The sequence below is a fragment of the Phoca vitulina genome, unplaced genomic scaffold, assembly GCF_004348235.1.
Source record: "Phoca vitulina isolate PV1807 unplaced genomic scaffold, GSC_HSeal_1.0 scaffold14, whole genome shotgun sequence".
Taxonomy (NCBI): domain Eukaryota; kingdom Metazoa; phylum Chordata; class Mammalia; order Carnivora; family Phocidae; genus Phoca; species Phoca vitulina.
Window position 1 is genome coordinate 29,870,989 of NW_022589717.1, and position 26,944 is coordinate 29,897,932.

The 26,944-nt window shown below is 39.0% G+C and overlaps 1 protein-coding gene across 1 annotated transcript in view; it reads right to left on the reverse strand.

Moving 5' to 3' along the window:
- DCHS2 (dachsous cadherin-related 2) overlaps positions 1 to 26,944 on the reverse strand; it is a 248,112-nt gene that overhangs the window by 81,051 nt on the left and 140,117 nt on the right. The window contains exons 3-7 of the mRNA XM_032413042.1: positions 19,208 to 19,439; positions 7,308 to 7,544; positions 4,935 to 5,951; positions 2,012 to 2,199; positions 434 to 533 (exon numbers count right to left, since the gene is read on the reverse strand). Coding sequence (XP_032268933.1) covers positions 434 to 533; positions 2,012 to 2,199; positions 4,935 to 5,951; positions 7,308 to 7,544; positions 19,208 to 19,439 — 1,774 coding nt within the window. The remainder of the gene's footprint in view (positions 1 to 433; positions 534 to 2,011; positions 2,200 to 4,934; positions 5,952 to 7,307; positions 7,545 to 19,207; positions 19,440 to 26,944) is intronic.

The window sequence follows — 26,944 nt, forward strand, 5'->3', positions numbered from 1 at the left end:
ACATACACACATATATATGTACTGTGACATTTTCCAAGTATGATTTACTTTGACCTTAAGAATATTTAGTCTTCATAGAGATTCATAGATGTTTGCATTCATAATCATATTTCTTTATACTTAATACCAATTTTGATTCACTACTACTTTACTTCCAATAAAAGTTGATTTGCATTTCAGATTATTGAAAATTATCCATTTAAGGTGGATGGTTGGTTGGTTTCTATTTAGGACACAGAAAAACTACTATGATTTTACCTTAAAGTTTTAAGTTAATTTTTTAAATGAAGGTGACTCTAGATAATCACAAATGTATTTTGTTTGTACCTGGTGTTATTTTCAACATTACCATTTTCCCAGAAGAAGGTAGATAGTTGGTAGACAAAAGAGGAAATCCTAAAAGCTCCTAATCCTTTATAAGGGTGACTTTTACCTGAAGATACTGAATAGACAACTTCTGCATTGTTTCCTTCGTCAAAATCTTTTGCAAACACAGTTGTAACCAACATATTTACTGGTTGACCTTCCAGAACCTGTAATTAAAACAAATGGCTTAAAAATTAGTCATTGATCCTGGAGTCCCTGGATCGAGTCCCGCATCGGGCTCCCTGCTCGGCAGGGAGTCTGCTTCTCCCTCTGACCCTCCCCACTCTCATGCTCTCTCTCTCTCATTCTCTCTCTCTCAAATAAATAAATAAAATCTTTAAAAAAAAAAAAAAAAAAAAAATTAGTCATTGAAAGTTTAGAGAGAAATATGAACCTTTAAGTGAAAGAACACATTGCTACTAAGCATTTTTTAAACTATGTTAAAATCCACCTATAACTCAAATGTCTACCATAAAAAGTTATATAAATGCAAATCCATGAAAAGAAACAATACTACATATTTGAACAAACTAGTTCAATTTGAACAAATCATCTGCAGCATTTGAACTAATTTTGAAAAAAAATCAAATTGACTAAATAATCGTAGATTTTGGATACATTTTAAGCATTCTAGCATCTTCTCATTATTTAAAAGGTCCAAAATATCCTAAAGATAAATATAAACCTTTATTTCAGGAAATACACCTGATAGAGGTAACATACCTCAGTAGTTAACAGGAACTTTCATGGAATATTGAAATGTACATGGGGAGTTGAACTCCAAGTGTGGAGTCCTGCTACCCTGCCCTGGGATGTTTTAATGATATAATTAAAATAAAAATGATACTATAATAATGCTTTGTTTTGGTAGGATTTTCTTTAAATACAGCTTTGGAAGATGAGTTTAAAGTTATGAACTGTCTCAGTATCCTTTTTTAATTGTTCAATATGCATATCTGAACACAATTTGAATGTCCAATTCAGTTGGTTTGGAGCAACAGCTTCCAAACTTTTTATTCATGTAACCCATTCATTAAAAAAGTATAAATACCTCCAAGATATATTTATTAATTATGTCCATGAACAAATATTCTAATTTATTATGTATATTATAAAACATACAAAACATGGAAATGAAAAAGATGAAATCATATAAATATAATTAGAAATTTCTGCAGGTGCTACCAAAGATCAAATTTCATGGTCTCTGGTTGCATGTCTTTCTACTTTAGAGCTACAGATTGTTCCCCTATATTTAACTAACCAGCTTAGAGGTGTGTACCAGTTGCCCATAAGGAGACCTGAACCAAGAGATGCATGCAAATTACTGGGAAAACAACCCATATCTGAGCATTACTGATAGTGGGGCACCATTACATTTGTATACAACAGGCAAAACTACATTATCATAAAACTAGGTATGTGATCCCAAATGGAACATATAACCATTTTATTTTATATTTTAATTTGTGGAATCTTTTTTTTGTTTGTTTTTTTGACATGTTCACAATTTTTAGATCTGGAAACATGCATTGCCACATTGAGACTGATTTGATAAATTCACACTTTTTACCACAAGATGGTGCTCAAAACAAACAACTAAGGCTATTACAAAATCATTGCAAGGCAACTTCACTCCACAAACCTTGATGTGCAATTCCTCTCCAGGGAGACACTGTGGGAAATATGGCCTGTTATCATTGATGTCATTAACTGACACATAAACCACTATGGTGGCGTTCCGTGGCGGGGAGCCATGATCAGTCACTAGGACTGTCACCTGATGGTGCACCTGAAGCTCGTGATCCAATGCCACCCAACTGATAAATTCACCTAAGGAACACAGAGGAGAACAAAAGAGGCTGTCACTGTGTACTAGAATGACCCCATCCAAGCTAATTCACGGAAAGGAAAACCAGACATAAAACTCAGAGTAAATGCACCATTTCTAAGATGATGTACATCAGTAGTTTGGCTCTACTGTTAAATTTTCTGAAGTTTCTCCTGAAAATGCCATTTCCAATTTGTCATTCTTTGTATTTCAAACTATCTGCCATCCACCATCTGAACTAAAAAAAAAAAATGAATTCATAAAAATATATGATAAAGTACTTTGTGGGAATTTGGTAATAATTTAGAAGATTTAAAATTATAGCATATCCTTCTTCATACTGCCCCATAGACTAATGGAAAGCACCTCAGCTCTGATATTACAAGTTCAGAGTTTGGGTCCCAGTTTCTCCACCTCAGACATGGAAGGACCTCTCCCTAGCCTACCTCCTAGGGCTACCAGAAACAAATCCAATCATAAATTTAAAAGTATTTTGTAAGCCGTAAATTATTACAAATGTGACAGTTGTTATCATTACTTCAAAATAATGCCAAAACACCTTCCTGAAAATCAAATACATTCTGTAGGCAATGGTTTAGCTTTTATGTAAATAGTTCTTTATTGTTATGTCGCAAAACATATGTGTAGCAATGGATAGTGACTTCCCAAATAACTGAATGCTTTGCAAGCCTTATTTTCCATGTTCTTCCTCAGAACTGTTTTCTAGCAACTTCCATCATGGTTCAGCCATGGAGACTCAGGCCATGGACCCTTGGAGGCCACATGCCCTCTCCAGGCAGCCCAGCTCCTGCTGCAGAGCTCCACCAGCTATTACTTTCCTCACTATTTATGGAGATACCTATTTGTGAGAAAGTCAATATGAAGCAACTTCCAGCTAACATTACCATTTCTAAGATTGGTTTTACCCTCCTCATCCAAATGAAATGACAGTGTGTAAAACAAAACAAAGAGTGAAATCAGGAACAGAAAGGAAAATTCACGTTTGGGTAAGTTGTGGAATTGTCAAGCTGAAATGCAGTGTTTACTATATCCATCCACTATGTAAACTACATTTATATAAATGCTTACGAGAAGTGTGATTTTTAACAAAAATCACATACCCAACAACTGCATTTTTAAAGCTCCAAACTGTAATTCTCCTCTGAAAACCCTAAATCCTGAATGGCAAGCAGATTTTTCTCTGATGAACCAACTCTGATGGGCAAGCAGCAGTTAGGAAGTCAGTGGGGAAAAGACTGGGAAGCTCAGCCTGGAACTGGGCACGGGAGATGGCACTGCAGGCCTCCACGGGAGCTAGTCCCAGTCACCACGAAGACGGCTCAGAGCACCAGGATGTGGAGATGTGGAAGACGGGCACGCCTGCCATGCTCTGAAGGGTGCTCTCGACCCCTGTGTGGCCACACTGTACCCAGCCCTGGGGAATGGGAATCGTTTGCAAGAAGGTCGTCTTGCAAGCGCCTTCATAGACTTAAACTCTTTCCCCCTCCGAGCAGAACGCAGAGCATGTCAGGCATTATCTCCTCTATTCATGGTAAGGAACCTGAGCTCTGAGGTTAAGCTACTTGCTTCCAGCACACAACAATTCTAGGAAAGGACACCTGGTCTTCTGAAGCTGGGCACGGGACTAATTGTCGGAGAGCTAAAACCATAGGGGGAACCAACTGTATACTTTATTATTTTTTTAAGTCCCACGTGGAAATAGAAGACCTACAAAACTACCTAGCATCTGGAAGGCACGAGCAAGCCGATCACCCTGTACTGCTGTGCAGTTTGTGCCCTGAAGAGGGCGCCCCAGCTTGGAAGTGAATGTGAGCTGAACTCCACCTTGCAGTGGCTAAGTCATGTGCCCTGGTGTAAAGCTCCATCTGCTGGAGGAAGGGGCACCTGTTCCTAATTCACACAACAGGCCTTTCATGAGAGTAAAGGCTTGAAGTTCATCAGAACTGAATTCAAATTCTGTCCCACTATGGGGCAGGGGGCCAGTTACAAAGGCTACAACATAAATGGTGCCTCCTGGAGTTGTACGGGTGGTGGCCTTCTCTTCCTTCCAGCTCCACAACCTGGGACATGTTCTTTGAGCTCTGAGTCTGTTTCTTCAGCTATATGGTTGCCGTATGAACATATTTCATTTGTAGGTGTAGAATTAAATAAGATCCTTGTAAATTTCTGCAATATAAATTTTAAAATGTAATAGCATTTTAATATTTAACTTCATAATGAAGACTTGGAAAAAAAGAACTCAGCGGAAATATTTGCCCTTTTCACCATGGTTCGCTTATCAGAATGAGAATGGGGAAATACATCAATAGAGTGATTTTGCAATCTTACCTAATGGATCTTTTTCTAGCTTTACATCGATGACATTTATAGTTTATAAAATATTATTTGGCTTTTAAAAACAATCTACAAGTGAAAAAGAAGAGTTGGGGGAAAATTAGACTTTGCACAGGGATTTATTCAGTCCAATTCTGACTGTGGCTCTAATTCAGTATAAGAACCATATACTGGCAATATGTGGATATGAGGCAAGAGGAGTATGAATCATTACAGGTAAAATTCTACTCAATTTTGACTTCATTTTAAAATCACAATTCTCTAATTGAATAAGGTATCTACTAGAAACTAATTTTAACTACGTTTGTAATGTTATCACTAAAAGCCTTGAGTTTTGTGCATTTCGATTTTAAAGGAGTAAGTGGAAGCTACAAAATGCTACCTGTATTAGGATTCATCTTGAAGAATTTTCCATCAGACAAAAGGAAATATGACAGCTGTCCATTCTTTCCCGAGTCTCTGTCAATTGCTGTAATTTTGCCTATTACCCCTTGTGGAACAGGGCTCTCCTCGACTTTCAAAAACAACACATCATGCAAGAAGGTAGGGGAATTGTCATTCTCATCCAGGACATGAACAATTACCGAAGTGCTCACATTTTGCGACAATCTGTCCTCCGGGATCCAGGCAAACACTCTAAAATTATATGTGTGTGTGGATTCATAGTCAAGCTGTCGCCGCAAATAAATCCAGCCTGTGTCAGGGCGGACGCCAAACACAGCGGAGTCCGTGCTGGGCTCCAGCGAGTACAGGAGCGGCGAGGTTGTGCGCTGTGCGCCAAGTGGGTAAGCCTGTATTTGCAGGATTGGGGTCATCAGCGAGAGAGACTCGCTAACTTCCACTTGATAGACCAAGTTTTCAAAAGTCAAGGATGGGTTTTGCTCTTGTTCCTCAATCACAACTGTCAGCACTAACAGGGATGCCCGAGGGGGAACGCCCAGATCCTGGGCCAGGAGAGTGAGCGTGCACTTCCGGGGCACGTGACTCCCCAGACTCTCACTGAGGTACACCGCACCGAGCCCTGAGTCGATGGCGAAGATGCTCGGATCCTGGCTTGCGATCGTATATCTGATGAATCCATTCTGCCCACTGTCTTTGTCTTGGGCACGGGCGAGGTACAAGGCTGTGCCAGGCAACGTGGTTTGAGATATTTTCACCTCATCAGAGGCTTTGGGAAATACCGGATGGTTGTCATTGACATCAATTACAGTTATGTTGACCTCCGTAATGCTGTAGGCCGGAGAGCTGCCAAGCTGAGCCTGCACTGTGAGCACAACCACCGGCTGTGTTTCATGATCCAGAGGCTTCTGAGTTTGAATGACGCCCAGCCATGGGTGAATAGAGAACTTTCTGTCCAGATCACCAGAGGAGATTCTATAAGAAATTGGCTCTGAAGAATCTAAAAAAACAGTTGGGGGGGGGGGGGATAAAAATAAAAAGAGAGAGAGAAAGAAAAAGCAATCACCAGATGCACCTACTGGAATGCACCTATTGGAAACGCTGAAAACTTAAAGCATTAATATACATATGTGTGTATATATACACATATATATTCCATGGATATATACTACATCCATGGAAAACACAATGCAATGTATTACATCTTTCTCAGCTCTCCAAAATCTACTGAAAAGTGAACACCATGGTTAAGATGTATTTGCAGACAAAGGTAATGCCCAATGGACAAGAAGCAAGCCACAGGTTTCACTATCTTCCTTTCAATCATTCTGCATTAAGTAAAAGGGAAAGATATTCAGAAAATAATTTGGATGCCTGTTTCACATATTTGGGGAAGCCAAGTTAAGGTTATATTGATGCTTCTCTATGATATCTACCTATGAATGGCAAATAACCCCCACAAAGGTTAAGGGAAGGGAAAGAGGACAGAGAAGAAGTGGACTGTGAGCAGAACAAGATCTTTGGACAAATAATTCACTTCTAGGAATCTACTCTGCAGAGAAACCTTTATAAATCATATATGGATATTTGCTTGAGTATTATTTGGACTAGCATAAAATGGCTATAAATCATTCAAATTAATAGCAAAAGGGAAATGTTTCAAGAAAACATGTTTATATCTAAGTGAAAAAACTATGCAACCTTTGTTTAAATGAGACAGAATGATGTCCAGTTACTTGGAAAACTGTCCTCAACATATAAAGTGGAGGTAAAGTGTAGTTGTAAAACAACAAATACAGCAGGATGTATTTTCATTAAAAAAAAAAAAAAAAAAAAAGTGTGGGGCGCCTGGGTGGTTCAGTCCGTTAAGCATCTGCCTTCAGCTCAGGTCATGATTCCAGGGTCCTGGGACTGAGCGCCACATTGGGCTCCCTGCTCGGCGGGGAGTCTGCTTCTCCCTCTCCCTCTGCCCCACTCCCTGCTCATTCTCTCTCTCTCTGTCTCAAATAAATAAATAAAATCTTAAAAAAAAAAAGACTTTCAAAAAATTTTAAAGTGTGTGTGTGTGTGTGCACATGTGTGTGTTTGGAGGAGTGGGTTATAGATGTATACTTTCTACATTATAATCATTCTGTATTGTTTTAAACTTTTTAAAATTTTCTATTACTTTTTTGATTAGGAAAAATCATAGGATAGAAATGATGTTGAAAGAACAAAGAGTAAGCCACAGATTGTGTGGTCTCCATTCTTCTTGCATGGAGAAAGGAAAAGATTTATTCAAGATGACACAGCCTAAGAAAACACAGAAAATATTCCAGTAGTGGATTTTCATAAGGCATAAGAAGTAAGTACTTACTCGAGGACTCTTTTGCTTTCACTGTTCCCACAGGACTGTCTTCAGGTACATCTTCATAAACTGAGAAAGTATACTTAGGCCTTTCAAATTCAGCAGGTGCCAGTGTTGTCTGAAGAATGTGTATAGTGACGTCAGCATTAATGACAGATGTGAGCCCGCCACCATCTCGAGCACAGACCATCAACAAAAGGGTAGTAGATTCCAAATGACTAAGAGTTGACGTTAAGTAAATAATTCCTGGGCAGGAGAGAGAAAGAATTGAAAAACAGAGAACATGCAATAAATACTGATGAGCAACAGTGACACTGGATCTGCTAACTCTACTGTGATGGTTAACTTTAGGTCAACTTGACTGGGCCAAGTTGACCCAAACATCTGGTCAAATATTATGTTGCATGTTACTGTGATGGCGTTTTGGATGAGATTAATATTTAAACGGGTAGACTAATTCAAGCAGATTGTCCTCCCTCATGTGGATGGGCCTCACTAAACCAGTTGAAGGCCTAAATACAACAGAAAGACTGATACTTCCCTGAGTCATGGCAATTCCTCATGCCTGATTGCCTCTGAAATGAGATATTAGTTTTTTCCTGCTTTCAGAATTATACTGAAACATCAGATCTTCCTAAGGCCTGAGACTACAAGCATCAGACTGGAACTACACCATCGGTTCTCCTGGGTCTCTCATTGACCAACTCACTTGCAGATTTTGGGACTTGTTTGCCTCCATAATCACACATGAGCTAATTCCTTATAATAAATCTCTCTATATCTACCTCTATCTATCTGTTATCTATCTATCTTCCTATTATCTCTCTCTCTCTCCTATTGGTTCCATTACTGGAGAACCCTAATACATCTACTTTCCAATCCAAGAATTTGAGCATATTTGCAAAGTGATGGTCCAAATTCAGTCAGCTAAGCAATATTTTCCCAGAGCTTAAACATTAGGCATCTAGGAAGTATATCAGTTCAGCAGTAAACATAAATTGTGTTGCCTTTGTTAGATCTTAACAACAATCTAACCAGCCCAGGATGATGGGATGGCAGAGTATACACCATAATCCAAAGTAATCTCAGCTAATGGAGGATTGTAGGGTGATCACAATCTGCCCAGGTATCAGGATCCTAAATCTACAGAATGAAACTAAAACTTCATCTTCTGAGGTATTTGACACCTGACCTGAATTAGATGGTGTAGGGCAGCTCTCTTTCAACTGGCTCTATCTTTGTGGTAAGAAGGTATAATGTCGATGGCTGTGGGTAAGAAAACTTGAATAAATGTTAAAACCATGGTGGGGGCGGGGTGCCTGGGTGGCCCAGTCGGTTAAGCATCTGACTTCAGTTCAAGTCATGATCAATACCAGGGTCCTGGTATTGAGCCCCGTGTCCATCAGACTCCTTGCTCAGCGGGGAGTCTGCTTCTCCCTCTTCCTCTGCCCCCACCACCCACCGCTCATCATGCTCTCTTTCTCTCTCTTTAACAAATAAAAAATCTTTTTTAAAAAAGTGTTAAAACCATGGCGACAAGAGTGAGAAGTTAGGCTTGTGTACATAGTGTGGGTGAGAGGAGAAGGTGTGAATGGTTAAGTTGGGGAGGGATCCAGTAATGCTGAGAAAACCAGTTATTTAATATTATTAACACCACCCTTTCATGTGCTTGTTTGAAAACAGATAAAACATAACCAGCTTCAGAAATGAACATGTTAGTTTTTTTAATGAGAAAGAAAAAAACACACAAACTTGTCACATGAATTTACATACAAATAAATGTAGCTGAACTCTGCAGGATCTATCACAATATAATTGGCTGTAAGCATAAGTTAAATGAAGGAATAGTGCAGTTTTTGCCAGTTTATGAGAAGCTGGCCAAAACATCTGAATTGTCAGCTTTCTAGGCATAAAAAAGATGATATCCATTCAATTTCTTTCTTTTTTTAAGTCAAATCTGTCCTCTTACAAACTCCAATTCCTTGTTTCTATTTCTATTAGAAATGTAATGAAATATGTTTTACTTCTCTTTGGCATAACAAATCATCAATAACTGAGGTCAAATATCTTGTCTGACCTGCTCCGGGCAGAGCGTCCCCATTTTCTGTAGCAGTTCCTTATCTAACATGATTTTAAGTCCTTTCACTCATGGTTCATTTCTCCTGAACATGCTCCAAGTTGATTGGTGAACACATGGTTCCAGCTACAATCTAACTATTACAAAAAAGAGTATAAACACTCTTTATTAGAATACTTATAAAATATTAATGTAACCAAGTATTATTACACCAGCTATCACAGCCATATTAAAATTTGGGTTCATACTGATTTGGTGATCCACCAAAGCATTCAATAATTATCACATAAATTTCCATGTCAGATTGTTCCCATCTGTTATTGATGAGCTTTAAAAATTCTTTATTATTAAAGTCTATGCTTGGTTAAAAAAAGAACTCAAATAATACAAAAGTGTCTGCCTCGAGAAATAAATGAAAAGTCCCTCTCCCCTCCAGTCATCCCCACTCCCCAGGTATATATTCTTCCAGAGTTGACTCAGTTCCAGTTACAGAGAATTTTTTTTTTTAAAGATTTTATTTATTTATTTGACAGAGAGAGACACAGCGAGAGAGGGAACACAAGCAGGGGGAGTGGGAGAGGGAGAAGCAGGCTTCCTGCGGAACAGGGAGCCTGATGTGGGGCTCGATCCCAGGACCCTGGGATCATGACCTGAGCCAAAGGCGGACGCTTAACGACTGAGCCACCCAGGCACTCCTACAGAGAAATTGTTTAAAGGTTTCATTTTCCACTCTTGATGATGATGACTATGAAAAAATTAATGTCTGCCTCAACTAGACCACAACTTGGTCTTTCTGACTCCAGAGGACTCCTTCTGAACCATTTTTCATACTTGTATTAGAATAGTCTTCCTAAAATCTAAGTCTAGACATGTTGGTGCCTCCCCAGAGTTTCAGAGTGAAGTTCAAATGCCTTCTCTATATTGACCAAGTCGTTGGTAAATGAGCCCTTTCCACCTCCATAGCCCATCTCTGTACAGTCCTTTTTGCTCCAGACACAGTGAACTATTTATAATTTCCAGGATAGACCTTGCTCTTTTCCATTTGGATTGCTGTATCCTCTTCCTAGAACAACTTCTTCATCCTCTCTGACTTCTAGTCACATTTTGAAGCACAGCTCAAGTCTTGCCTGGTGTAGGTGACCTGCATATACCCTCCACTTTGCTTTAGATCCACCTTCTATGATCCCACAGTGGCCTGCATACACATGCTTATCATAAGGATAACATGTATTTTAATTAACAGTTTTGATCTCTTATTCATTCATGTATTCCTTAATTTCCTTAATGATTTATAAATAAAATCAAAAGACAACATTTTGAAAATATATAAACAATAATTTAGTATCCTAATAATAAGAGACGTGGCAGAAAGGGTTGAGACATGGTCTGGAACTAAACAGACTCACGAACAGTCTGCAGGAGGGAGGGACAGTGCCAGAAAGGAGAGGGAAGACCCCCACACCAGGAAGCCCTCACGGGAAGGATGAATCCCCATAACATTTGGCTTTGAAAACCAGAGGAGCTGAATTTCATGAGTTCTTATAACCAGTGGAACTTAAAACCCGGAATTTTTAAAAATTAGCAGGCTGGGATGTGGGAGAGATGGAAGGGTGAGAGGAAACTGAGTCCCCACCCTTAAAGAGACAGCACAAGAAAAAAATGAATGGTTCAATCCATGTGGTAGATTAACACAATAGAATGTTAATGTGGCATCTAAAAAGAATGAATATACACGTTTTCATCTAGAAAGATTTTACATGCTACATTTTATATGGGAAAAATACAGAATAATTTGTAAAGTATCATCATAAATACTAACACATACTTTATTTGTACCCCACCCCCCCACAAACACACACAGAAAAATATGCATGCTGGAAAACATGGAAGGATCTGAACAACGATCAAGAGAGGTCATCTCCTATGGGTTGAGATTATGGGACAGTTCATTTTCTACCTCTTATATTCCTATTGTTTTAATGAGCATATGTGCTATGGACTGAATTGTGTCCCTTAAATATTCATATGTTGAAGTCCTAACCCCCAGTATGGCTGCATTTGGACTAAGTAATTAAGGTTAAATGGGGTCATAGGGGTGGAGCCCTGATCTTATAGGATTAGTGGTCCTCATAAGAGGAGACATCAGAGAGCTCACTCTCTCTCCACCATGTGAAAATAGAGAGGAGGCAACTGTCCACAAGCCGGGAAGAGCTCTCAGCAGGAATCAAATTGGCCAGTACTTTGATCTCAGACTTGTAGCTTCCAGAACTGTGAGAAATAAATGTCTGTTATTAAGCCACGCAGTCTGTGGTGTTTGGTTAGAGCAGCCTGAATGGACTAAGACAATATGTTAACTTTATAATTAGAAATATATATATATTAAAATATTAAAATATCCAGGAAAAGAAGATATGTTTGTTACAAATATATATATATATATATTCTACCTTCCTATATAGGAAATGGATACAATAGTGAAGACTTAGACTGGACATTAAAATGTGTGTCTTGAAAAATAACTGCCCAAAACTCTTCTCTAAACATGGGATTCTTATTATATAAAAAGTTTCAAGGATATGTATCAATGGAAATTTTAGAACCATCAAATGAATATATTTAGGAGACCTGTATTCAATTCAATGAATTGCTGAAGTTAAATCATGCTTTATAGAAATTATATAAAACTGTTTGAACATGTGATTCCCAAGATACAAACAAAAATAATGTTATAAATACTCAAACTACTGGCAAACGTACCACAATAACATACAGTAAATTGTGAAATCTCATAAAATAAATATCTGTACTATGGTCACACTGCTATTTAAAAGCATATTATCTCTGGTGAGAATCATCTATTTAATGATCCCCATCCCCAGATGAAAGATGAGCAACCGGATGTTATCTCCATCCTCATGCTTTTATCTTGATGAAGTCCCAATAGTTCATTTTTGCTTTTGTTTCTCTTGACTTTAGAGACATGTCTTACAAGAAGTTGCTGCGGCTGAGGTCAAAGAGGTTGCCGCCTGAGTTCTCCTCTAGGATTTTGATGGATTCATGTCTCACATTTAGGTCTTTCTGAATCCAGCATTTTAAATAAACTGAGGTGTCTATTAAAAGTTGAGGGGCCATGGGTGCCTGGATGGTGCAGTCGGTTAAGCATCCGACTCTTGGTTTTGGCTCAGGTTGTGATTTCAGAGTCATGGATCAAGCCCTGAGTCAGGCTCTGCTTGGATTCTGCTTGAAACTCTCCCTTGACTATGCTTGGATTCTGCTTGAAACTCTCTCTTCCTCTCCTTCTGCCCCTCCCCACCACTCACATGCTCTCTCTCTCTCTCAAATAAATAAATAAATCTTAAAAAAAAAGTGGAGGGACCAGAATATATTATATATTATACAATATTATATAATATTATAATATTAAAAATATTATATATAGCTCTATAATACATATTACTTATAAATATACATATTTAGGGGCGCCTGGGTGGCTCAGTCGTTAAGCGTCTGCCTTCGGCTCAGGTCATGATCCCAGGGTCCTGGAATCGAGCCCCGCATCGGGCTCCCTGCTCAGCGGGAAGCCTGCTTCTCCCTCTCCCACTCTCCCTGCTTGTGTTCCTGCTCTCGCTGTGTCTCTCTCTGTCAAATAAATAAATAAAATCTTTAAAAAATATATATATATATACATATTTATATATGTAATAAATAACAAGATAGTCAATAAAATGAATAGCTCTGTTTGCCTATATATTTGTCAGCTTAGAATTTATGGGTTTATATTTTCATATTTTAAAGTACAGTGATTACTTGGCTCTCATTTTTTCATGACACTTGCAAATTATCATTAACCAGTTATCATTAACCATTGTGGTACATTTGTCAGCAGGGGACAAACTTTAACTTTAGAAAAATAGAAGTTGATTAATTTACTGGCTGTTCGCGAGCTCTGCTTATTTTATGTTTGAATTACTGAGTACTTGGATTTGTACATACAATTATAATGTGCAATAATGTTTGTCTATGCTCTTTATCTTGTCACTTCTTATTTAAATAGAGGAAAATGTTAGGATGAAATATTTTTTAATTGATAGACTAATAAAAGAACTTAAAGACAAAGGTCCTCTCTTAATTAAAATCTAATATACATATAATTCTACTAATTAAGAAATACTGACTTTCAAAATCCAATCTCCTGAAAAATATGAGATGCTCTTAACCAAGGTTGTCATTCATAGTCAGAAAATAACCTGTGGGTCATTACTAGACTTACAAACGATGGGACAGTTAAGAACAAAAACAAGTACAAGGAGCGTCTGGGTGGCTCAGCTGGTTAGGCATCCAGCTCTTGATCTCAGCTCAGGTCTTGATCTCAGGGTCTTGAGTTCAAGCCCTGCACTGGGCTCCATGCTGGGTATGGAGCCTACTTCAAACAAACAAACAAACAAACAAACAAACAAGCACAAAATCATGACCATCACCAAACATGGAGTCTATAAGTATGGTTTTCTCAAAAACAGAGACAGACCAAAAACTATGGGATGTCAATATCAATATCTTATTGGTTATTGGTATTTATGATGCCTTTCCTATATTCAGTTTGTGAGAATATAGAAACTTATTCAGTAAATAGGTGACATTATGCTATTTATTTCACACACAAATCTGGGTTACTAAGTGGTAGTGGCTGAAAGGAATGGAACAGACTGAAAATTTGGTCTCGTATCAACAATGAAAAGGATTCTTAAGAGAAACATACCCATTTTGGAAGATTCCACCAAATTCTATGTAGTCAGTTGAGAAGAGCAAATAAATCAGGAGATAATTTGGTATTTCAAATAGGCTTATATAAGAAGCCACAATGAAAGATCACTTTTCTACCTTATTTAGTTGAGACAATGAAACCTCTATTTATCTTAGCTTTGTGTTTAGTTTAAAAGGAAAAAAAAAAAGGCATAATAATGGAAAGAGCCTTAAAAGGGAAGTCCAAGAAGTAAATTCAAGTGTCAGGGTTGTTAACTGTGTCCCTCAGCAAGTCACTAAGACTCTGAGGGCCTTTCTTCTCTTAATTTGCAGATGGGCACAAAAGCATCTGCTTTGCTTATGCCATAAGTTGATGTAAAGCTCAAACAGGCAATATATGGAAACAATATTGAAAGGTGTTAACATCTGAGACAGAGCAATAAGGGACAGATGACGGGTCCAGGAGAGGGTTTAAGTCCGATTCTGCCATTTATTCACCGTGTATCCTTAGGCAAGTCACTGAATCCCTTTCAGCTTCGATTTCTTCCTCCACTAAATAAGGGAGCTGAATTATAAGGTTCCCAAGAGTCTGTGATCTTATACTGGAAAAACTCATAAGAAAACTCTCTAATATGCTTTTGTTTCCTACAAAAGCAACACACACTGATTAGGTGTTCATGATTAATTTTAGTCCCTGTCTTACAAATAAAAGGAAGTCATTATTTTTTTTTTTTTGGCCTAAGTAGGCTCACATCCCTTATGGAATGAGATGTGGTTTTAATTTATTAGCTACATATCAGAATGTTCTAAATGTAGGAAAGTGGCAATCACGAAGAATTATGAGAATCAGTACATGATATGAAATGTGAGCTTAAAACTAACATTAGAAAAAGATCTGCCCTTGAAATAAAGAAAAATAGAGTCTGTGCTACATTACTCACAGCCCATGTTAAAATCCACACACCCTGTACAAACAAAAGGTTACAACCAAATAAGGAGGCATAGCTGCCTTTAACTCACTCACTTACCCTTTTAATTACTTGTTCTTCTGTAATCCTAACTTGGATTTTGTGTACACCACAACTAACCATAGAATAGACAATAGGCAAAGCAACATAAGCTTTCGTTGTAAGTTCTATGAGAACAGGAATTTTTTTCTGTCTTACTGACTGATGTATCCCAAATACTTCAAACAGTGCCTGGTACATAATAGGTATTGAATAAATATGTCTTGAAAGGATGAACTTGCCTCCATTTTCTGCCTTGAATAGATAAGCTACACTCTTTAGAACTTTGACTTTTCTTTATATCATTAACTTGCTTCTATGAAGAGAGGCAAACCAGAAGAATTTAACTAAAGGTAATCCTAGCAAAAGAGGTAGTTGGGCTACTGCAAATGGCCAACACAAATGTTTGAAATCAGACACCTTAAAATAATCAGAGTTAGCAGTAACGTTCACTTCAGTATAAAATTACTAAATAAATAGAACGAACAAAGGAGCTAAAGAACTACTCTTTTCATGCTACTAAAGGGAATACTTCAAACAACATAAGAAAAAAATCTACATACAATTCATAAAATGGGATTAAAAACATAAAAAGAGCTATTAATAAACATGACTCTTGTATTTCCTTCTTTTAAAACTCAAAACAGTGTGGTCGGCCTTGTGCCCACATCAAAGGAACCCAACTAACTGAGAATAAGAGAGATGAAGGCTCAGTTCAATATCTCTCCTGGTGCCTAAGCACATTTTACAAAAATGTTCTTTGAACCAACAACAAACTTAGAAAACCAGAAACAGAACAGGAAGATAAACCCACAAGAGAAAACAACCATGACATCACCACACCCCCTTCCAGTTTTCTCCAAAACATTTTTCTTACCAGATGAACACAGAAAGTCAAAGAGCTCTTTTTTTAAAGTATGAGTCTTGATTGTGGCACAAAGAGATCAATGGGCAATCTCTTGTCTTCAGAAAAACATGAGCCTATAGCACAAAATGTGCAAGCTTAGAAAACAGCATGTCTGATAGAGGAAGCATCAAAATGAAAGGATGAATGAACCAGTGAACAAACGAATAAATGTCTCTAAGCGAGATTCCTAAGAGTAATTCACGAAGAAGTGACAATATATAAATTAGCTCATTGATTCTCAATATTCTTCTCATATGATATAAAACTATACAGCTATACATCTATAGAATTGTATAACTATATATAAATGCAAATATATTTAGTATACTTGGCATATATATCTAGAAAAGTGCTAGCCAGGTGGAAAGAGTTTGGGAGAATTTTGAGGAAAAGTGGGGGTGAGCCATAGCATTACCTAGCACACTGTGATGCAGAAAGAAGATTTTAAATGAAATTTTGCTCTGTGTTATCAATGACACTCTCTTGCAGTTTCTTAAGAATTTGTAAATAAGGATTTAAATCACTTTTCAATTATTTCTAGATGTCACTTATTCATTCATTCTCCAAATACATATTGATAGAGGCAATTTCTTGACACTGCAATTACACTGGCAGCTTTGGTAAAGACAGACCTTTTGGCAGAAGCAAGAAAGTCCAGCTTTCTATAGGTCCACAGCAACAACAACAATGACAACAAAAAGCAGATCCAGAAGAAGAAAACCATATCCCAGTACAGCTCCTTGTTCTACTCTTCGAGAACATCAACAGTTCAATTAGCTTTCTTGGCATGGCCTAGAAGCCTAACTATTACGTACGATATAGAAAATGTATTCGGAGTTGCGGTCAGCCAACAGATGAACTTGAATTCAGCTGTTCCAACTGAAGACTGCCTGTTCACTAGGCAACTTTTCCCCATAGCTAGTTGTGATGCTGTTTATTCTCTTCTAAAGGTTAAAGTAAAGCGTTACCAGGCCTCATGAATTTCTCATGAGTTGCGATTAAGCGCAACCAAATTCTGAGCACTGTTAGAAAAATGTCTTCAACCTAAATGAACCGGCATCAAAACTGCCAACAATAATAACCCACGGCTACTTCCATTATGAATTTGGTCTTTGCTTAAAAAAAAAAAAAAATACCGTGATACTTCCCTCGATAATGACCCACATAAAGCGTTCTCCTTGATTAACAATGGCATTTGTCCTATAGCCCACGCCAGGAATGGAAGCCAGCAGAGCAGCAAGAGATCTCTTCTAAAAACAGAACACAGTACAGCTCATTCTTCAAGACCTTCCAGGGAAAACTAGACGATGAGCTTGTTGATGTCTTTTAAAAACAATCTACTAAATGCTTTTAGATCCTGTGCGCTGATAACTGGCTGACCTATATATTTTTGACAATGCTAGTGTCCTAGAGGGCCTGACAATTTGACAAGGAGGTTAGACGGATTTTGAAAAAACCAAGATAAGCAGACTAATTTCCTAAAAAAAAAAAAAAAGTATTTTCTTCTGATCTTTGAAATGTTAAAGGAGCCATGTCAGTGGATTATTTTGAGCAAGGAAAGTTCTGCCTTATTAAGACTGCCATTGTAAGCAACTAGTCCCCCAGCCAGTCACACACATCAGATGCAAGTACACCTTCCAAGCAAGAAGCAATGACTCTCCATCTACTGGGGCTGGGTTAGAAGCCAAACTAACATGGTTAGATTTGCTGTGTAAATTATTGTTTGTTGCTAGCGAAAATGGTTGTTGCAGAGGGTATTGTGAAGATCCAGTAAAGACAATGTACACAAAATATCTATATAGCACCTGACATTATCCTCATCACAACAGAAATGCATTCTACCTGTGCTCAGGTCAGGTGCTTTAAGAAGAAATAAAATGTCAAAGAGATATCCTTACTCCTAGGTTCACAACAGCCAAGCTGTAAAAACAACTTAAATGTCCATCAACAGATGAATGGATAAAGAAAATGTGGTACATACATACAATGGAATAGTATTTGGCCTTAAAACAGAAGGAAATCCTGCAAAATGCAACAGTATGGATGAACCTGGAAGATATTGTGTTGAGTGAAAGAAGCCAGTAACAGAATCACAAATACTACATTATTCCACTTACAGGAGGTCTCTGAAATAGTCAAAATCATAAAATCAAAGACAGTAATGGTTGCAAGAGGCTAGCTAGGAGTGAGAGATGGAAATTGCTAATCAGTGGGCATGAAGTTTCAGCTAAGCAAGATGAATAAGCTCTAGAGATTGGCTGTACATTACACCTGCAGACAACAATACTGCATTATATACTTAAAAATTTGTTAAGACGACAGAGCTTATGTTAAGTGTTCTTACTACAATGAAGTAAAATTTAATTAAATTTTTTTAAAAGAAGGAGAAAAGTAAAAGAAAAAAAGTTTTTGTGTGCTTATTTTTGCAGCACCATTTTGGGACCAGAACATCTCCAATATCTCAAAAGTATTACAATGTAATAATATATACTTGAAATTTTAGATTTTCCTGTAATCAACATTTCAAACATTACTTTGTTAACAATAAACCAATAAGAACCTCCTAAATTTTGATTATTTCTAAAAGACTCAGTTTATCCACTGGACTTCTTTGGCAGATATGCAATTGCTATATTAGAGAAGTAAAAGGAGCTTTGGGTATCATTTTAAAAACAAGGAAGCTAAGACCCCAAAACACTAGGGAATGCCAGACCTAGTACAAGAAAGGGATCTACTTTGGATGTCCACGCAATGCTCTTTGCACTAAATTATCTCTTAATACACTGAAATCGTGGAAATCACCCTTAGATGGCAAGATCATACGAACGGAGTGAATGAACATTTGCAAAATAAATACTATCAGCCAGCTGTTTCTCATAATTTACTGCCTCTAATCCTCTCAAAACCTCGCAACACAGGAATTAATAGGGCTACTTTTAAGGTAAAGAGACTGAGGCCAATAAAGATTGTAAGGCCAGTAGGAGACAAGGCTTGAACTCAGATCCGGGTCTCATGTAATCACAAAACCTTGGATCTTTACGATATACCTTGCTGCCTTCTGGAAAGTGAAGTGAGTCCTGCAACATCCCTGCTAATAAAAAAAATCACTTTGGCCAATTTTCTGGCTGTAAAGTGGAAGCTGTTGATTTCAGAGGAAAATTGTTCCAAGAGCACACACCTGTAGTGGAGTCGATGGTAAAAAGGGATGACAGGTCTCCCGGAATGAGCTCATAAGCCACTGTTCCGTATATCCCAGAATCCCTGTCAGTGGCAAGAACATTGATGATCTCGGTGCCTGGCTGGGTCTGGCCGCTAATGCTCATCACGTAGGTTGACGGGTTAAAGACAGGTTCATTATCATTCACATCCTCCATTTCCACACGAACAAAAGCTTGCGCGCTTAGTCCACCCTGTTGGATAAATGAGAAGTGATTACAAATGGATTTCTCCTGAACCCTGAGATGCAGAATCATTGACAAAGATCCTAGAATAGAATTTTAAAACAACAAAAAAGATAGATATTCATTTTACTTTTAACCGTGAGATATGAGTTCACATGTAATAGCATGGTATCTGTACTTCAGCACTGATTCTTTTTTTTTTTTAAGATTTTATTTATTTATTTGACACACACACACAGAGACAGATTGCACAAACAGGGGGGCAGGCAGGGAGAGGGAAAAGCAGGCTCCCAGTTGAGCAGAGAGCCTCACGTGGGGCTCGACGTGGGGCTCAATCCGAGGACCCTGGGATCATGACCTGAGCCGGAGGCAGACACTTAACCAACTGAGCCACCCAGGCACCCCATTCAGTGCTGATTCTTAAACATGAATGAGATTACCACTTAAAACTCCTATGAAGCAATAATTTCACACTACAGGCCAAAGATATTCAAGGCAAGTTTTCCTGTTGTCCAAAGAGGAAAAACAAACAAACAAACAAACACCAAATACTTTTATCCCTAGGATAATTTTTAACTGCTAAAGAGGAAGGGTAAGGAAATTTTGGAGGAAGACGTAATTTAGAAAAGATTGTCAGTCTTTACTCTCCTTAGAAGGCAGAGTAAAGACTGACCTATGTGCGGGAGCTAGACTTCAGTAATCTGGAGGAAAAGCATAACAGATAGAGGAAAGAGCAACTGCAAAGGCCCTGAGGCAGGAGTACAGCCAGGCCTGTCAGGGAACAGCAAGGAAGCCAATGGGGTGATGTCAGGATGGTAGGGGCAGGTCATGGGGAGTTCTATAGGCCTCTGAAAGGAGGACCTATTGGAGGGTTTTGAGCAGAAGAGAGGCTTGAATTGACTTAGATTTTAACTGTCACTCTAGCTACACCATTCATAATAAACTGGAGCGCAGCAAGGGTGGAAAGAGGGAAACCAGTTAGGAGGCTATTGGAATCATCAAGTCTGGAGTGGATGGTGGCAGTGAAGGTACTGATCCTAAATATCTGGGGCCAGATTTGTTTTGGAATTCTGAATTATTCAAGTTTTAGAAAGGTAATAGAGGGCATAAAGTAGTAGTAGTAGTAGTGAGAAGTAGATCCCATACTGTTTATTCTGTGTTGCCTCCAACTAAAAATCAGGAGAGGGGAGAGAATACAATAGAAGAAAATAATCCTCTGCAATTTTTACTTTTCTAAAGTAAAACATGTGTTCCTACTTTAAAGCACCATTTTCCATTTCTGTCTGGTACATTTGGATACTTTCATCTTTGACAAAAATCCTTGGTAAGTCACAACAGCCTGGGCTTTCTCACTCACTTCTGTCTCTCTTTCTGTCTCTCTCTTGCTCTCCCTCCCTCCCTCCCTCTCCCCCCTACAGTTCAGGGATGCACTGAGCAAAGAGGAAAGAGGATTCTGGAGAAGAAAGGTTTGGCAGGAGGCAAAGAGAGGCCGGTGTAAGAAGCACATGCTTAGAGTGAGGGAGGGCAGAGAGTATTGTTTGGGATAACAACAAACCTGGAAATGGTTCTCATGCTCTGAGGTCCCAATTACCCTAGACATTGGGGACTAAAAAACACTGGGGAAATACAGCTTCAAAAATAGAGCGGTTTTCCATGTCCTGAGTTGAATAAAGAACCAGGGCCATGTCTGTTAGCAACGAGAACAGGAGAAATGGGGGCTGGGGGCGACCGCGGTGAAAACAAGGAAGTGTCGTTTCACACATGCGCACGCACACACACACACACACACACACACACACACACACACACACACACCGTGCTTACAAGGTAGCCCCTTTGTCTGCAGCAGCCCCGGACGGCCTGCAGGTCCCCAGTGGAGGGCAGCAAGAGGGGCTGCAGGCTGATGGTCAACAGACAGAGTACTGCAGGGCACCCGACAGAGACCCTGCTCTTTCTCCAACCTGCCTGCCTTCTCCCTTCTGTTTTCCTTGGACCTTTCCTTTCCCCTTCCTTTTGTATTTCTCCTTGGATTCCAGAAGTTACCTCAGTTTGAGAAGGGAATGAGAAAGCAGGTGAGAGAAGGGATGAGAAAGTGGGGAAAACGTGAAGAAGTGAGTATCACTCCACCTTAGGATCTGTAAAAACAAAAATGTTAATTCCTACGCTGTCCACGAAGATCCTCAATCAGGCAATGCTACCAAGAACAAGTAAAATGTTCGATGAACAAAGTGAAAAGCTTGTTCTCATAGAACAGTGAATCTTTCTGCAGGGAAATTATTATAGCTCTCAGGTTTCCAGTTGTAGGAATTCAATTGGCATCTGTTGAATTCATCAGTGGGGTGCTTTCTTCTCATAATAACCATTTGTGAATATGTGTTGTGTATTTCGTGGATTTTCTCCTTCAATTGTTCTAATCCCCCTTTCTAAGACTTTTATAGTTTCTCTCATTTTTACAGATAAGAAAACCAAAGCACAGAGAAACTAAGTGACTTGCCCAAGGTAAATGAGAGTGTAAATTGCAGATCTAGAACTGGACCAGAGATTCATCTGTCCCCAAAGCCTCTGGTGACTTTTTTAAAATTAGACTTTTTAAAGTACTGCTATGGTATAAATTCTACCTTTCATGAAAGGCTTGTTTAAACACTATGCAAAGGGCAATGCCAACCATGGACTCAGTCTTAGAGGAAAAAAGGAAGGCAGTGTCCCTGTTGACAAGGGACTTACAATCTATGCGACTATGCGACAAACACTGTACAACTGGGTTTACGGCACCAGGAAACAATCTGGAGCCGATGATCTGGGTCTAATGTCTGCGCTGCCTGCATCGGGGACCATAGACTGGAGAAAATCAGATGGTCCCTGAGTCTGTAAAGCAGGGACCTGCTCACCTTGCAGGCTTGTTACTAGAAGGGGAGATACAACATGTATGAAAGCACTTATAATAGTTAATCACTATCAATTGTAAGATTTCACAGACCCCTTTTCCTAAATACCTGGGGCCAGATAGATTTGACTTGGACTGTTTCAAGTTTCAGAAAGGCAATAGAGTGCGTGTACCTAGTCGGGTCTGGGGCGGTACTGCGTAATCAAACACTTAATGTTCTGCAGCAAAATGTATGAATAGACACATTTAGAGAGATTTTTAAAAACATGAATGGCTTCACGTTGGTTCAAATCAGGTGTTTCACCAGATGAGGTTTTAAAACTTTCCATCTTGAGGGGATGTTGAATTAGGTCAATTCTAATGCCCATCCCAGGTTTCTGTTTTAATCAACTATGATGGTACTATGTGTCCTCTCATTATTTCTTTTACATCCGGAATCTTATAAAATCGTATTGCATAATTCTCTCTTCATGCAAAACTATCATCAATCTCTGCTATCTTCAATTTATACCAAAATATTTAAGTCATTACTTTTGATTGCTAATGTAATATTGGTATAGATGGAAAAAAAAAGAACAATAAAATAAAACAAACTTTCCATCTGAGCACTTTGGGGCTTCAGAACTACAGATAAAGGATCATGGATCTTCATGATTCAGATGTGGGCACACACCAGGAACACTAAATGGAGAGAAACCTCAATGCTGAAGGAATCCTTGAGATGGGTGCTCAAAAACAAACAGGATTTGGGATCCCCAGCTGGTGCGCAGTTTCAAAAGTCTGGAGGAGCCTTTTGAAATTGGGAGATATGGACCCAATGTTCAAGGCCCTAAAGGTTGGCTGCCATCTGGGAATCAAGGAGGACCAGTATGGTCCCTTCCGATGAGGGTAAGGGCAGTCTTTGCTGTTAGTGATTCCAACTCAAGAAAGCTGGGAAAATACTGGAAATGTTAGTTTGAAGAGTCATAGACAGATATTTGAGGAAACTAGAAGAGTTCAGGACCCAGTCCAGTTTATAGGTAGATAACAAAGCCACAAAGACGATGAACAGGAATAGAATCTGGCCACTTAAGCTATGGCCAATCAAACAATTTCCTAGCTTTGCTTCTGCTTCTTCTCTATACTAAAGTCTCCCCCCAGCTCCTGACGGTGAAGTGCTGCTAACCACTTCTAATTTGGTGCTGCCAGATCCAAATCAATTTTTGCTCAAAGAAACTCTTTAAAAAAAAAAATGACAAACTGATATTTCAGGTGAAAATGGTATCCTAGAAAATGTAATAACATTTAAACAAATTCTCTGCCATGTTGTAAGAAGGGTCAACACACTAGTGGGCGAGTCCAGGGAGAGGTTGGGCAGGGTCTAGAGAAAAGCCTGGAGAGTCAGATTCATGGAACCTGACTAACATGCGAAGTAGGATAACTTTATCCTGTACACCAGGGGATTCTTTGTATCAGTAAAAAATGTGGCAGGTACACCCTTCATACTTATTTATTTTACATTTACTATGTTAATGTATTATTTATATTAAAATATCACAAAAATGAAGTTCAAAAGGATAAAATTCAAAGTTCTGTTTTCTTCCCATAGCCTTAAATTAAGGACACTATTGCTGTCCTTAATGAAGGGGCATGATCAAATCTAGGTGTCACAGATATTTGAGGTAGCAGTTAAAGGATGTGTCTTGGGGTGCCTGGGTGGTGCAGTCAGTTGAGCATCTGACTCAGTGGTTTCGGCTCAGGTTGTGATCTCAGGGTTGTGGGATCGAGCCCCGTGTCTGGTTCTGTGCTTAGCGCGGAGTCCGCTTAAGATTCTATCTCCCTTTCCTTCTGCCCCTCCCCTCCCACTCATGCACACAAGTGTGAGTGCTCTCTGTCTCTAAAAACAAATAAATAAATCCTTAAAAAAATGTGTCTTAAAAATGAATAAATAAAGGTGTCCCTTAGTCAAAAAGTTGGGGAAATGCTGAAATAACCAAGTCAAATGGATCCTGTGCCTCAGGACTTCTCCCAGAGCCTTCCCTATGCCCATTTCTAGAGGGGGTGAGTTCTGAGGTGTTCCCCATTCCTATTTGACCACAGAACCCCCTTTGGAAGGAGCAGGAGACAAGGATCCCCCAGAACACAGTGTGGAGAAAGCTAATCTTAACTCATTTTTCTTCATTTCCCTCATAGTGTTCACCTCTCAATTCTCTGTAACTAATCTTCTGTGTCCCTGGTCAAGACTATCCTGATAATGCAGCCTCTGAGACATGCTGAGTCAGAACAACCCAGCTAAGCTACTTCCAGATTCCTGGCCCTCAGAAATTGTGTGATAGTAAATGTTTGTTATTTTAAGCTGCTAAGTTTGGAACGGGTAATAGACCTCATAAATTCCATCCATGAATATTTCTTAATGTTTTCTTATTCTTTCTCTTTCTATCAACAAGTTGTGGTTGGTTTTGACATAACTTTAATCACTTCATTGTTTAAATTATAGTGAGAGAGAGGAGTCTGTCACTATAATTTTAAAGATGAAGTGATTAGGGGTGTCTAGGTGGCTCAGTCAGTTAAGCATCTGACTCTTGGTTTCCGCTCAGGTCCTGATCTCATGGGTCCTGGGATGGAGCCCAGTGAGGGGGTCTGTGCTCACTGGGGAGTCTGCTTGAGATTCTCTCTTCCTCTTCCTCTGTCTCTCCTGCTTGCGCTCTAAAATAAATAAATACATCTTTAAAGATTAAGTGATTAAAACTAAAATGAGAATGGGAATCACCTCAGAATGGAGGTGGGTGGGTGGGGGGATGGGTGAAATAGATGATGGGGGTGAAGGAGGGCACTTGTAATGAGCACCAGGTGTTGTATGGAAAAGTTGAATCACTGTATTGTACACCTGAAACGATTATCACACTGTATATTAACTAACTGGAATTTAAATAAAAACTTTAAAAAAATTATAGTAAGAGACTCAACCAATCTACCTGAATTCCAATCCCCTCAAGGCATGCTGTGAAAATTGGGAGTAGTTTCGGAAAGGACCAAGCTTGAAAGCATACGATATTGGAGGCTGGTTGTCTAGGGCAATCAGCAGATATGAAAAAGTTTCTGCCATTATTTCTATTTCTACTTTGGCCATTGTCTACTATCCATTCTCTCTATTCTTGCCTTCTATGGCTCTTGAACAGTAAAATATTAATATCTATTCTTCATACCTCTTAGCTCTTGTGGGCTGCAGTTTTCTTTGTCCATGCATTTTGTCCTAGAGTTCATAATTCAGTGAGCAAAGGTGGAGGGAAATGAGGGTCCAATTTGTTAAGGAAAACAAAACAGAACAAAACAGATGTCACTAAAGTCAAGAGACGCAGCATCCAAAGAATCATTTCAAGTTCACTGAGAAGTTGAATAAAATGAACATAAAGAAAGAATGCTGGGATGTGGCACAGCAGAAATCATGTTCATAAAAGCGGTTTTATTAGAAAGGTTGGATGGGAAGAACGGGTCAAAGAAAGACTGCAAAGTGAGGAAAGGAGACACAACTATTTTAAGCAGATTTGCAGTCAAAGAAAAGAAATAAAATGGTTTTCTAAAAAAGTACATGAAATTTAAAAAGAGGTTTTTTTAAAGACAAAAACTGTTACTATGCTTTGTATGCTTATGGGAGATATTCAATAGAATTTCAGGTATTGGTGATGTAGGAAAAAGAGAAAATACTTACAAAAGTGATGCCTGTAGGATGGCTGCAAGGGGTGGGACCCCAAACATCAGAGAGATTTGCTTTTGATGCAAACAGACATCTCTAACAAGGTAATAGGAAAGAAAGCGAAGAATGAGAACGGATAGTAGGCAGGAAAGTCAGGACTTCTCCCCCAAGCAGTTATGTGGACAAAAGGCAGAGGTGGGTTTAGACAGTGCTGGGTTTTTATCTGGAGAGTTCTGTGGAGTGAGGGAACTAAAGGGATTTTGCAACTGAATGACTTTAATGATGGGTCCATAAACTAGAGATCTTAATCTGGGAGAAGAATTACAGGCTAGAATGGAGAGGCTACAGTAAGTGAGACAGAAAGATAAGAATGTTTATCAGAGGGGGCGCCTGGGTGGCTCAGTCCTTCTGAGTCACCCTGGATCAGGTCCTGATCTCAGGGTCCTGGGATGGAGTCCCATGTGTATTCTTCAGCAGGGAGAATGCTTATCAGAGTACAGCATGCTTGAGATCAAGATTTCAGAGGTGGTGCAATTATGGGTGATGATCCTTGGAAGTGAGAAAGTCAAGGAAGTGAGAGGCTCAGGGTGTTGAATGGCTCAATAAACATGGTGGTGGAGAGGAAGACTGTAAGGTGTAGAGGTCCTAACTGACAAGGAGGCTTAGAATATGGCAGCAGCAAGAAAGCATGTCCATGGTATAGTCTGACAAGATAAATTTCCAATTTTAGTATATGTGCTGCCGAAGCGAGCACATGACAAGATAAATTTCCAAAAGCGAATTGGTTTTCGACAGAGAAAGGGGTAGAAATGATTTGGATGTGGCAATGGGCAATTATTAGGCAGGCACCCACCTCAACAGCTCCCTCCCGGTTTGTGATTAGTGGAATAGGGGCTTCTCTGTGAAAGGCTGGAGAGGAATCGGTATCCTCTGGGGCGGGAGTTTTAATCAGAGCAA